The following is a 14029-nucleotide window of genomic DNA, read 5'->3' as shown; positions in this document are numbered from 1 at the left end:
TGGAATATCAATGTATCTGGAGGTAGACCTTGAAGACAAACATCAGAGACATGGGGATAATTTCAGTATTTCATCTAAGTAGACATGTTTTGAGCCAGGATAAGGCTCGATTGTGCAGTGGCGTCATCTTCCCGAAAGCAGAACTAGTTAACTTGAACTGAAGCGTTTTCACTGATTATCGCACAATGTACGCATGATTCCCACTGGAGTTGGTTGCGCGCTGCCAAAGAAAAATAGTCGCTGCTTTATTTATTTGCATGAGAATTACGTGAAATTTTTGCTGAAACATTCCCAGTATATGTACTTTCACGCATCAGCATGTTTGACCCTGGCTGCAATGAAGCGTCATTCCAACTTCATGTTGTTCAGCATGTATCATTTTAATCTGATAAAACGATATTTTCCTCTTGTTATAATTTAGATCCCATACTTTTCGCATAGCCTAAAAACCCTTCCCACCATCCATTAGGGAATGAAAGTAACTATAGAATGATGACACGCACAGCGTTTTGGTTGGCTAATAATTAATATTACACGCAATATTACGTTCATATTGTGGCGGCAAATTACATTTGCCGCCACATTAAGAACGTACCACTGCGGAAACAAGGAAAGGAATAGAAGTGAAATAGAATCACCGCGCTAAATGCAGCCTTAGTGCCGTTTTAAGTGGGTGAGCAAACAAATAAATCAGGCAGGAGACGAAATGACAGTTTTCTTGCAGTTTTTTTCTCTTTATTTCTTTTTGCGAGAAGCATTGGTCATTCGCGGGCCACCTTGACTAAATAATATGCTCGCCATCACGGATGACTGGCGCCTGTGTTTTCGAAGCGCTCTAGCATACGAATTCCTTTGTGAATGTAAGTGTGGTACCTCAGTGAAGATAACTCTAACGTGGCGTATAGTCACGTAAAGTAAAACTCAGTGTGCTCAAGGCCGTCGCGAGCTCCTCGCCGCCGCGGCAAGAGCCGGAGGCCCTGCTTTGGCCCTTGTTATTTTTCCTCTCACGAGTCTGGTCTGAGAATGTTCGCCTAAGGGGGCAAGCCGCGGCGGCGTGCTCTCTGACGAAAGAGTGAACTGGGACGGAAAAACAAATTCAAGCGTTTCTATTTCTCTTTAAACTAAGGAAGCCGTGGCGGCGGCGGTGGTGACCCTGGCTGGCTGGGCTCTCTCGCCACCGTAAATGTCCCTGCCCGTCGCTCACCCCGTTTCTCGCAAACAGTAGCCGCGGCCTTGGTTGCGTTTCATTCGTCGGCCACCAGCAAGTTCGCTAAGTTTCTCCCCACATTATGTGCTTGCGTGTGCGGCGCGTTGTCGGGCAGCGCCAATTGTCACGCCACGTGCGGCAGTTTTTTTTTTCAACGCTCAACCGAGAGCTCAAGGTCGTCAAACACGTTGTCTCGAGGTGCATCCGTGTGTGTGTTTGTGTCCGTGGTGTCGCGAAAGTGAAGTTTCCTCTAAGTTTCTTTCTCATTGTGTTTTGTATCGTTGTTCTGTGGCGCAGCTAGGCTGACAGCGCTTCAGTGGCTAAACTTGGAGGAGAATAGATAACATCTTTCCCTTTCTTTTTCTCTTTTAAATTAAAGCGGATTCGCTAAAATTGCCTTTGAGAGACAGCGCAATTTCTCACTTGTTCGAGCTGATAACTCGAAGAGGATGGCATTGCTAGCACTACAAAATGCTGTGTAGAGTTCACTAAATAGGCTAAGTCCGTAAACTGACTGTCTAATTATTCGCTCTAGTGCACACTCCTTATTACACAGTTGAAGCTGGCGAGCAGTGTTGTCGTATCCATTAAGAAGAAGTGATCATACTCGCATTAGTTTTCAGATATTATTTGCCGAAAGGGTGTACTAGACACATTTATTTTTGTTTATCAACAATACAGCAAGGGAAGTTTGGCTACTGAAGTTACCGCTATCTTAAAATTGGAGCTAAAACGCGCACGCATGGAAGAACAACTACACGAGAGAATAGCATAAGTAGAAAAATATAGAAATATTAGAAAGCTTTTTAGACTGTATTGTAGCGTGTTCCTTTCAGTCTAAGAGATTGTACAAGATACATTGGCCAATAATTCGATCTACTATAATGAGAAAACCTCCCTCACATACATTGAGCAACACAATGTCCAAAACTGAACAGGTTACAACAAGGTAGCATAAAAGATACAGAAATTAAGCATCCCATAAGCAATGATTGTAACGGGACCATCGGTTAGCGGAACTTTCTAAATAAGCTAAATTAACACTGCGATTTGTCCTAGATGTGCTGTCTGCTTCTTCATGTAAACCACCCGAATAAACTGAATTGCTTTATCTGCTACTAGGTTCTTTGTTTCTATAAATGTCAGTTCAAAAAATAAATGAAAAATGTGATGCTTTTGATACATGCGAAGAACAAGAACGCTTCTAACATTGTTTATAATTATCAAATAAATTGTAAAAAAAAGTCCCAAAGTATAGGTGCATTTAAAGAGATTATGCGCCATTATGTCAGAATACTTCGGTAAGCATTTTTTAGCACACTTCTACAGCGCTGCAGTTTTGATGCAACAATGCAGTTGATGAGTACCTGAATTCGACTGCTTCCAAGTTTATCCTCGACGAGGTCTATAAGTCGATAATAATATTTAAGCTTTTCATTTTGTTTGAAACGTTGCTTTATAGCTTTTTATGCTTCACCTTAAGGTTCCTTAAAGAAATCTCTTCTTCTTTCAAAACGCATTGTGTAACTTCACAATACTGTGGGCGTGGCGAAGCAGTTGAATGCATAATGCATCTTGTTGGACACTTAGGTTTATGCCTAGGGAAGCAAGAAAATACGCGACATTAGGAAAGTAATTGCCAACTAGAGAACGTTCCTTCGCAATATATTCGGTCAATGGCTGGTTTCAGAGGGAGGGACAAATACAGCGCATGTTCTTGTCCTTGCTTATTTGCTGCGCTGATATATGGTTAAAATTATTTTTAGGAAGCGGTGCCTAAAAGAAACACACGAAGGCGGTACTGAAGCATATAAATGCCACAGGAACGATAAAAGAGGCACAAAGACACATAAATGTCATAAACGTTCAGTCCGTTCTAAAAAATACGCTTCAATATAGGCCACAAAACACACAAAGTCAAGATGATGTGAATTTGTGTGAAAGAAAGAATCTTATGGGGACCCTCCACAATGTGGACATCGGTGGACGTTATGTCATGTGTCATTCATGCGATGACATTGATTGTGTAGAAGCTAGATACGAGAAGCAATTACGTTTTCTTTTTATGGTTCCTTAAACGAAGTCTACGGTTCTCGCTACTTCATCATCGAGCATATTCATACCCGCGACGGCTTCCATCCCACTCTCAATACCGATACGCTGCTGGTCTCGTCGTTTCAGTTTCATTTCAGTTTATTATTAGTTAAACAAGCAATCACTAGGTACAGAAAGTATGCAGACGAGGGTCCCAAAGTCAACGACTGCAACGGGACACTCGTCTGCAGTCGTTGCAGGTATAATTGCAAGTAGGCGTGTATGCACTGAGAAAAACAAAACGCAACGGAACCACATGATCTCCACTCACAATCGAGACGTTGGTAAGTTTACTTTGGAGGTGCATTGAACGATGATAACACCATTAGTCACGCATAAACCAGTACAGCTACACGAGTACTTCTCCAAAAACCTCCACGCTAGCATCACATCTATTTTTCGTGCTTTCCCTATCTGCGCCCCATCTGTGTGGGCGGCTGCGTGTTTTTCTACTGGGCGAGATACCGATGCCAAACTCGGAGAAGGAGGCGAAGAAGCTAGGTTCACGTGCTACCCCCGAACGACTGTTCTGCGTTAGCGTTATCAGGATCGACTCTTCCACGCCTTTGATTGCGCTGCCTACAAGATCGGCTTGCGTTACGAGCCACGTCAAAGTGCTTGCAAGGACACTGTACTGGTGCAAGGATCGGCCCAGAAAATCACTGCCTTTGATTGCACAGTCTCCGGTATTGTCTCTGCAGTTTTGTTTACGCAATTTCTGGAATGATCGTCGAGAAACACAGTCATTCCAAACCGCAAGTTGGTACCAAAGAACGCTTGGCTTTAGACGAATGTTGCTTCCAACCTTTCAGTCTAGTACTCATAGTTATTTACCGTGAAACGTGGTGCAAGTTGATTCGCGTGGCCTGCTGGCCGACAAAGAGTTACTCTTCCTTCCTATTGGTCACGTATATGATGTGAGCGCCGGCCTGCGTTAGCGCAACGACCTCTATGCGTTTCATAGAAAAAGCTGCAAGATAGCCTCATACAACTATCGAACGTTGGTGCCAAATGGGCATCATGGACCACAATTCCCTTTTTTACTTTACAGGGCTTCACAATCACATGTACTATTTTTTTCGATTCCACAGGGCAATGTAACGCTAAAAAGTTTCTTTAGCCGCTGGAAATGCCAGATGAAAGTGAAGCACACTGCTTTCCTCCTACGTACTGACGTAAATCGACAGAAAATCCATATTGAGTGTTTATGCATTCGTTCTTCAATATCTGAAGCAGATCCTGCGCTTTGAAATTATTATTTAAGAATTCGCAGGGTGATGCAGTAGCTTGATACATAACAAAAAACAATCTGACTTGGTTAAGGTGACATGTTTCAAAGATGTGCCATACTTTGTTCAAAGTGTGGCTAAGAGGACCACAGGACTTCAGAAATTTATGGGCCAGTTTAAGATGCGAGAGGGAATATGCCTTGCCACAAAACTGTTAATCGAGTGCTACACTGATTTTTTTTCTTCCCCTGCACCTAGGCTTCCTAAATTTGTGACGCCGGCAGCATGGAGAACGAATATAGAAATTCCTGGTAGTGAATCGATTTCAAACATGTTACTGCAAGCATAAGGTTTCATGAAATAATTACTAGAGGGAGCTCTTGCGCTATAGTTTCTACGGAAGCTGCAAGCGGGGGGTGGTTCCACCAGTATCTGAAGGACGGGTAGTACATGGATTTGCTTGAAATTCGTCCTTCTGGCTTCAAATGGCTTCGTGACTTTGTAAAATTATCATTTTTTCGCAAGGTAATAAATAATCAAATGAAGCAAAGTAATAAATAATGAAATAAACATCATTAAACTGCCCAACGGCAGGATTCGAACACAGGGCCTCTACCACAAAAGGCCGACAATATTGTAAATAGTACGCCACGGACGCGTGTATCAACAATCGGTATCCTGCTATGAACTTCTCGCGGGCAAGCTAACACGTTAAAAAAATTATAAATTATGTGGTCTTACGTGCCAAAACCACGATCTGATTATGAGGCACGCCATAGGGGGGGGGGGGGGGGTACTCCGGAAATTTGGACCACCTGGAGTTCTTTAACGTGCACCTAAATCTATGTACACGGGTGTTTTCGCATTTCGCTCTCATCGAGATGCGGCCGCCGTGGCCGGGATTCGATCCCGCGACCTCGCGCTCAGCGGCCCAACACCATAGCCACTGAGCGACCACGGCGGGTTAGCTAACGCGTTCAGACACTTGGTGCGTTTTGTTTTGTCCCCTCGACAGGCTGAACCGCTGCAATTAGCAGCAATTGCAGTTAACAGTTAACAATTTGCAGCAATTGCTGTTAATTGCTGCTAATTGCAATTAGCAGCAATTAGCAGTAACCGCTGCAATTGTGCTGTGATAGCAGCCTTCTGCACTAAGAAAATTATAGATTGCTCTGGAATTTAGGACAATGAAGGCAGATAAAGCGTATAATAAACAAAGCCACCAGAACGTCTGAATCCACAAGCACGAATATTAGACAAATTTGTGTACCGCCCATCATTCCCATGGTGGCTGAATGATTCCAGCGGCGGAGTTCCCTCTAGTAATTATTGTTGGAAACTCTGTGACTGCAAAGGTATCAGTGCCAGATTACTGTATGACCCACATTTGGCGCCATGTGCATGAGGCGCAAAATGCGTCGACCGGTTCCGTGTGACAAGAGAAGGTTTCGCAAGTTTCAGCAGAGAAGAATGATTGATTGATTAGTTTTCAAAAAGAGGATGATGAAAGGCTTATGTCATCATCTAGGAGGGGTCACTGGAATTTGTACAATGAGGAAGTACTGCCCCCATCTCACCCCTTCGGCATTGTGACGTGCCATCACTTTGTCGTCCTGGGTACGACGTCCAGCGTGCCGATCGCGCTAAACCGGCTGAACTCAAGACGTTATCAGGGGTGAACATTCTTGTACCTTGGTAAAGTCCGTCGCTGGCGCAAAAAGCAAGTGGCGTGCTACTGCCGTTAATCACCCTATTTGCACGTAAATAACTCGACCACGAATATAATGCGAGGGCCGTCTTTCGGTCTCTACGAAAAATATAGATATTACGCTTGCACGCATCACGAACCCGCATATAACGCAAGGCGCGTTCTGACGTTGGAAATTTGGAACAAAAATGGCATTATATTCGTGCGAATACGGTAAGTTCACCGGATTGAGTGATCGCATATAGTTGTGCTGTGTGTCCTTTTGTGTGCGCGCAGTGTTCACTCTCTCAAGTTTTTGGCATTTCTATTGCCTTTTCCTTTTTATCCATGTAGGGTAGCAAACGGGGCGTTCGTTTGGTAGATCTCGCTACCTTTCCTACGTGTCCTTACTTCCCTTAAAAAAGTGTGACTAGCATCTCGCAACTCAAATGAATAAAAAATGATTATTAAAGTTGGGGGCTTAATAATCTCTTTTTGAGTGTGCATGCAGTTATTGTTAGGTGAAACTATATAGAGTATACACGCTCCTTTCTGTTTCGCGGTGAAATCCTTCTTGCTGATTTCTATTGCCAGAAGAGGCCTATTATTATTGTCCTGCTATGGATATACTTATGCTAAAACAGGACAAAAATAGTGTGCCTCTTGGCCCACAAATCGCCACATGGCAGAAGCTTGTTACGCCATCTTAGTGTATACCAATGCGACGAATGAGCTTGTAGATTTCAATGTTTTCACTGTAATCACAGTTTTCAAACATCCATCCCATTGCTTAATACCTTTGTAATTGTGTAAATATTTATCTAACGAATAAATATGTCTGATTGATGTGAGCAACTCCGCTGTTTCGTAGTATTTTGGCATCCCTTTCATTTCCCTCGCGCGCCGCAGTGTATAGCCCAAAACTTGGCTTGCTCTGTTCGCGTTTTTCTTGACGATGCGCCATGCGCCGCCATCTTTGTCATGCTGCTGTCGGTCATCGTGTCGTCTTGGTATCAATCCTCACTCTAGGTATCAGCCACACCACTTGGCGTGGTCATTAAAAAATAATACTTTGACCACCGCCGCCGCTGGTGATTGAACATATCCGAGTGCGACGACGTGAGCTTTGAGCACAGCGGTGATTCTCTGCGTTTTGGTTGCAAAAAAAAAAGAAGCTCCTAGATGTTAGTCAACGTAACATTGTCGTTATGCCGCCAATGTCGCCATTGTCGTTGTCGACGGGCCGCGGTCGTTCCGTCACTGTTGTAATGCCGCCATCGTTGTCATCGTACCATCATCGTCGTCATGCCGTCTTGAAACAAAGCTGCGCGTAGAGGCTCGGACGAAGAAAGGAACACATCTGACAAGGACTGGCCCACTCCTTGTCGTACGTGTCTCTTTCTTCTTCCCCGTTTTCTGTGCCGTTTCTTTTTCACGTAGTCATGTTTAAAGTGTTGCGTCTTTGCAGCGCTATAGACGGAACGCGACATGAAATAGACACGATGGGCGCTATGTCACGCTCTGCTCCAGTGATAGCGCTCCAAGGACGCACATATATGTCACACAATTCGCGCAACCAACTAGGCAAGCTTTATGCTTTAACACTGTTTAAAGGGTTCGATTGAGTCAACTGGCCCAAACTACAGTTTTACTGCCGCTGTCGTTGTCGTCGTCGTCGTTGCTGACAGTCGGGGAAGCTCGCGCAAGATTGTAGGAGTTTCACAAAATGTTCGGGGCGATGGTGCGAGGGACGGTGAAGCGGAATCGAGGGAGTAACTGCCGTCACAGTGAAGGGGGTCAGTGCCGGAGGAATCGTTGAAGTCGGCTGGTTTTGTCTTTATTGCCAGAGGTAACTTAACGCTTCCACTACTCGTCTGATTCATCCAATTCTGTCTGTAGGCGCTGAAATTCGTCATTGTTTCTTTTTTGCTATTTTCGGTATTTGGTCCAATTTCTATGCCCTCATATTCGTAAGCACAGAGATAAAGGCACCCGGAGGAATTTTAAATGGTCCTCACGTACAGAAAGGTTTGTGAGTTTGGTGCCAGAGCACCTATTCACATAAGTTTTACTTCATAAGAACAGTTTTCATTACTAGCCGGCATAGCTATACCTTGATTAGCGATCATGATTGGCAGTAGTCTATTGTTTTTAAATTAGAGGTGGGATACCTATGAGCAGCAGTCACTTTGTCTCCCTTTCCCACCAGGGCATGCTGGAAATGTAAGCAGCAGAAGAATTGGCGCTGAGCCGTGCTCCCTCAAGGGCTGCAGAAGATAGCGCCAACCTTTCCCTTTCCCTCAAGAACCACTTACCAGCAGAAGCTACAGCCACAAATTTATTGGCAGGATGGTATAAAGGCACGACAAATCTCCCTTATGGCGGTAACAGAAAATTGACGTCGCAGCCTATGCTCTTTCTACTTACCATTTTTCCATCGCAAAAAGAAGCAGCTGGGGCAATTATTCTCGACGACAGGATAACACCTAACGCGTATGTGAATGGCTGCATATATGGCTACGTACCTAGTGCTCAACGCGGCTCCTATCTTTGACGACATCTTTGACGGCTTCTGTTTTTCCTGCCCAAACCACTGGCAGAACTATCAGTGAACCTCCTGTCAAAGCTGAACACTCGCCGGTGAAATAACCATGGTGTGGCTTACCAAGCCTCTTGAAGAACAAGGCACATAAGCGAATTCACCTCACAACTCGGAGAGAGGTATACTCGGTTCTTCGCTGAAACAGAAAATGAGCGTTTTGAACATAATATTGGCTGCATTGATGCGTTGGGTTAACGCACAATATTAACACTCAACCTTTTCAGTAAAGTTGCATTGATTCGATGGACCGGATTCCCGATTCAATCCGTCGACCTGGTGCCACGTGTTTTACGTGAGTCAGTATCGCAGAATGCCACTGCGATCGGTGAGTCAGGAGAAGCGTCCGTATCGACAACGTAATTATCTGCCACTGAGTGGCGAGATATCTGATTGGCGAATTGAATCCGCAGTTGCGTCTGTTGCGTGTATCCACCTTTAAGGGTCTAGAGAGTCCTAATTGTTGTTTCAATAAGACGACAGGCGTAGGAATAAAACGCGCAAACAGTTATCAACCATACCACTGTCCTTCGCGTGCATCATGTTGCATAAAACAAGTTGCTTATAAAAGCAGACAGCCGCGCAAGTTTCCCACCACCATCGTACGAGCTTCTACAATGTCAAATAGGGCTTCAAAGTACTTCGTACTTCGAGGTACTATTTGACAATGCATCGCCTTCGGGATCGGCCCACTGTTCCCTGTGCTTTCATCGGGGCAGCAAGCGCTTTGTGACATCGTACCGGTTTCGTGATAGGCCCACGGCTTAGCGGAACACGTCGTAACCTTTCTTCATCGTACAATAAATCAGTAAGCATGTCATCGCTAGAGACCGAACTTTTAGGCCGAATATCTAAGTTTTAGGCGCATTAAACACGCACCTAAAGCCTCATTTTAGGCACGATAGGGGCCGCAATAGGATAAACGTATCGCAAATTACTGCTTTAGTTATGTACTTAATGTGCTCAGTCCATTTGTATGCTAAGAAACTGATGTGCCGTTCACGTGTGAGGTCGGAAAGGCAGCAACCATATTGTGCAAGCCATCGCTTCACAGATCTTTGCTAGGCACACGAGTGACCGCTTTTTTATCAATCCGCATACGGCAACCAACATGCTTAATACATTTGCTCTGAGACTATGTGCAGGTAGTGTATATTTAAGAGCCAATATTTCTTTTTTGCAATTCCCCATTAAGTGGAGCAGGCACGAAAAACACAAAATACGCTAGGGAAGATGCTAATCGTTTAATGAGACAAGCTATAATCCATGCTTAATGGATGGAAGTTGACAAAAGTTTCAGTAAGAACGTCTGAAATTTCTTACAGCCGAAAATGAAATCAAAGTTTCTTGTCCAAGACTGTCTGCATTTTGACCCAAACTTTTTCGACAGCTGCTGCCGCATACATGGGATTAATTAAAGTTGCGTTATAGCGCAATAGCTGCACCTCGACTCACAAACTGTTCACAAAAACTCTTTCTCAAGTGCTTTTTGTATGCTGCATCGCCTTTATTATTCACAAAGTGTTGCTGTTTTTACCACACGTTGGAGCACAGGAGTAAGTGTCTGCTTACACACACTTCTTTAAATTAAAATAGCGGGGACGGACGGATTGAGGGGCAGAGTTTATTGCTCACCTGTTGCGGAGTTTAGATAAGCCATTATCGGCAGGTTTTCCTGTACAACCACAAAAGGAGGCGAGGCGACGAACAAGGGACCCACGTAACTACAGTACTTCCAGCGGAACTAACACGCTTCCGCCGAACACACGACCAACATACAACAATATTTCAAGCTATGCAGTACAGTACACGCCTTTCTTAAAACGCTGTGCATTTTTTTGCACAAATCTCCACCTGCAGTGTAACGCGCAGTTGCATGTCCACTGCTGATGAAGGATACTGTTGGGGACATTTTTCTCTGGCATTGCTTATCAATGTTCAGCATATGGTGAGAGGTGTTCAAAGCTCACGTGGCCTTGACAAGGCAAGCGCTTAATTGCAGCGGCGTGGCCAGGTGGTGGCCACAACGGGCACGTGTCATCGTGCCCGGTGTGCCCACCCTTGGCGACGAACACGGGCACTTAAGCTAGTAGTATGTACACAAAAGTACTTACGCTAAAATTATTCGCAAGAGGATATACCAGCCAATCGTGATGGCGGACGTATTTTTAACGTCAAACCGGAAATAGGAGTTAGGAACGAAAATATTTCTGAATTTGACCCAGGAGGACTTGTAAACGAACAGTTTTATGGAAGTAAGGGTTGTTTGTCAATGGTTGGCCGCGTTCGCTAACTGTAATTTAGCTGCACCGATTCGCCGTCACCTGTTCTTATGGACCATTCTTGTGTTCGAACCATTAAACGACTACGGGTACAGTGGCCGTATTAACAAGGTACTTTTATGTTGGAAGGACTCATAAGATCAGGTGAAGGCTATTTGTACAAACGAGCATACTATTCGCGGAGGAGTCGGCCCGTCCATGAGAAATTTTTTTTTCACGAAAGAAACGTTGCTGAGTTGGTAAAGCTAAAGTCCCGGACTGATAAAGCAGTTCGTATGCTAGAGCGGCGCATAAGAAGAGGCGCCACCCAATAATGATTGTAACTGTAACGTTCAGCCACACGCACGACGCACGTACTCTCACGACGTGCCAATAAAACAAACGTTGACTAGAAGATCTATGCTTGAATTGGTGAGTGCTAGCCGACCAAGGAATGTCGCTGAAGCTAACGTTTCGACAAGGCGACACGTCCCTTTGTCGAAACGTTGGCTTCAACGACAGTCATTGTTCGACGGCGGCTCTCGCGACTTCCCAGAGATTGAAATGGCTATTACACAGCGGTATTAGGATGTATATGTCTAGTTATGCGCCAAACGCCCTATCCGCTGCTGGGAAGTGTCGGGCACACGATGAGGTCTCGTCGCATCGACCGCACGGCGGCGTATGTCGCCGACATCGGTGTTGATCAGATCTCCTTCGGCTTAGTGTCGCTTTCAACGCTGCCGTAGCGTCTACCTAGACCTAACTTTCCTGTGGCGCGACGCAGCTTCCCAAGGCAGCGTTGCGGCATCGTTCTACGCAGCGTCTGCGTGGCGTTTTAACCAATCAGCGCCGCTCCAATGCTATGTTACCCTCCTCATTCCTCCTCCTACAGCCAACCGGCAGCTTTTCAATACCCTCTCTACTCCGGCGGCTCCCTCCCTCGCGCAGCGCGCGCTGAAATGGGAGAGGGGTTTTTCCGGCATACGCCAATCGAAGCGCCATTGCTGCTGTGTAGTGCAGTTTAGAATACTTCCTCATTAAAATTTAACCCTCAATTTAAGGAGAAGGAGGATAGAGTGAAAATATTTGTCAAGGTTACGTCAACGGGCTGCAGACTCTTCCAAAATCTTAACTGGACGTGGTGAATACCAGAAGGTTATACATGTTTCGACAGGACACTGTTCTGCTTCACAAGGTCATGAAGGCGCGAACCTGCCATCACAAGAGCTTCCCCGACACTGGTTTCCAAATTCCATTTACAAATACGTTAGAGGCGTAGTCGAGGAAAACGCGAATGGAAAATATTACTGCACACGCACGCACGCACGCACACACACACACACGTACCAAAAACTTTAATCAGATTCAACTCCAATTGACATGTGCGTAATGGGAAGTTATACATCATACAAGTGCTCTGCAGCGAACGGTTATTGCTTTTGCGACATGTTTATCCTATGGGTTTGTCTGTTTATGTATACAGGGTGTCCCAACTATAATGCACCAAGATATAAAATAATAGTAATCGCTGTACTCGAAGAAGACCGAGTGCGTATTGTTTCCAGTACAGTGAAGTAGCCGCCAGTAATATTTCATTACTGAGATTTAATTAGGTAATTGTAATTAATTATCTAACTCGAGAAGCACTGTCCTAATTATCGAAGTGTCAATGAAAAAATTGTAGAGCAATATAAAAAACTCCCGATACTAGCTTTCTGTTGCTCAATACGTGCTGCATGAACGGGTTTTTCCGAGCGTGAAAGAAGTCGGGGAATACACGCAATGTGCATCGAGCGGCCAGTCGCACGGTAATTTATCGCGCAACTGTCGCTCAGGAATAATTTGGACCACGTAGGGTTCTTACACGTGCACCCAAATTTAACCCATGTTTTCGCATTTCGCCCCCATCGAAATGCGGCCACTGTGGCCGAGATTTGATCCCCCGACTTCATGCTTAGCAGCACCAACCATAGCCACTAAGCAACCACGGCGGGTTACTGGCGTTTTACAGATACGTTACATCGTGTTACAACCGTACATTTTGTTGCTAATATTGCGGAGAGACATTTAGAAACTGGTGCTAGTCTGAGGAGTGCCTCTAAGTAACAAAAGCCTTGAGCCATTGGCCTATGTGCGCTACGATTAGAACTAAAAACCTCATTAGTAAAGTTTATGCAATAAATATGTTACGCACGATTATCGCATAATTTACGGTGTCTGCCATAACCATGAACCTTCGCAATAAAAGATAACATCTCATATCCGCTAAATCTCACAATCGGAGATAGTAGTTCGTTGAAATCACCACGCACTAACCCCTTTACGATCTACATACATCGATTAAACTGTATAACAACAACTTAAAGCCCTGAAAACTCCCCCCGTTGTAATTTTTCGCACATCCCTTAATCCGGGCATACAGTTAGCACAATAAAAGAACTTTCTCCAAACAAAGCAAAAGCTAGCAACCCGTCAGCACTTTCCAACTTACGCAGTCACCAGGTTGTGTGGGCCCAGCCAGCTTGACAGGAACCTGTACACGAAGGGTTTCCGGAAGTTCTCTTTGCTCGTCAGCAGGGTCTGCAATGCGCGACGCCGATGCGGATATGAACCAGTTGTAACTGAATATGTGGGAGCAAAGCTCCTATCTGAACTCTTTTTATCGTGCAGTATAACTGAAGATAATGGAGGCAAGAAAACAATGGTGGGAAAAGACGTTTTTTTCTCCTTTTCGATAGTTTGATCCATTGGCGTCGGCAGGGGGGTGCAAAAGGGGCACTTGCCCCCCCCCCCCCCCCAAGCCACACCAGCAGTCACCCCACCCCCCGCCCCCCGGCAAGAGGAAATCCTGCCGACACCCAAGGTTTGAGTGCTCCTCTGATATGATAGTTGCCTGGCTGTCATATTCGAAAAGCAATGTAATGAACCGTCGCATGCCAGAAAAAAAAA

General features: G+C 45.0%; 1 protein-coding gene across 1 annotated transcript in view; it reads right to left on the bottom strand.

The window, feature by feature from the left end:
* Nucleotides 1–14029, bottom strand: part of LOC119438599 (uncharacterized) — a 100386-nt gene that overhangs the window by 73454 nt on the left and 12903 nt on the right. Inside the window, 1 exon segment of the mRNA XM_049660617.1 lies at nt 13572–13660. Coding sequence (XP_049516574.1) covers nt 13572–13660 — 89 coding nt within the window.

This window comes from Dermacentor silvarum, chromosome 1, assembly GCF_013339745.2.
Source record: "Dermacentor silvarum isolate Dsil-2018 chromosome 1, BIME_Dsil_1.4, whole genome shotgun sequence".
NCBI lineage: Eukaryota > Metazoa > Arthropoda > Arachnida > Ixodida > Ixodidae > Dermacentor > Dermacentor silvarum.
Note: the sequence above shows the minus strand (reverse complement) of the source record. Positions and strands in the feature narration are given on the sequence as shown.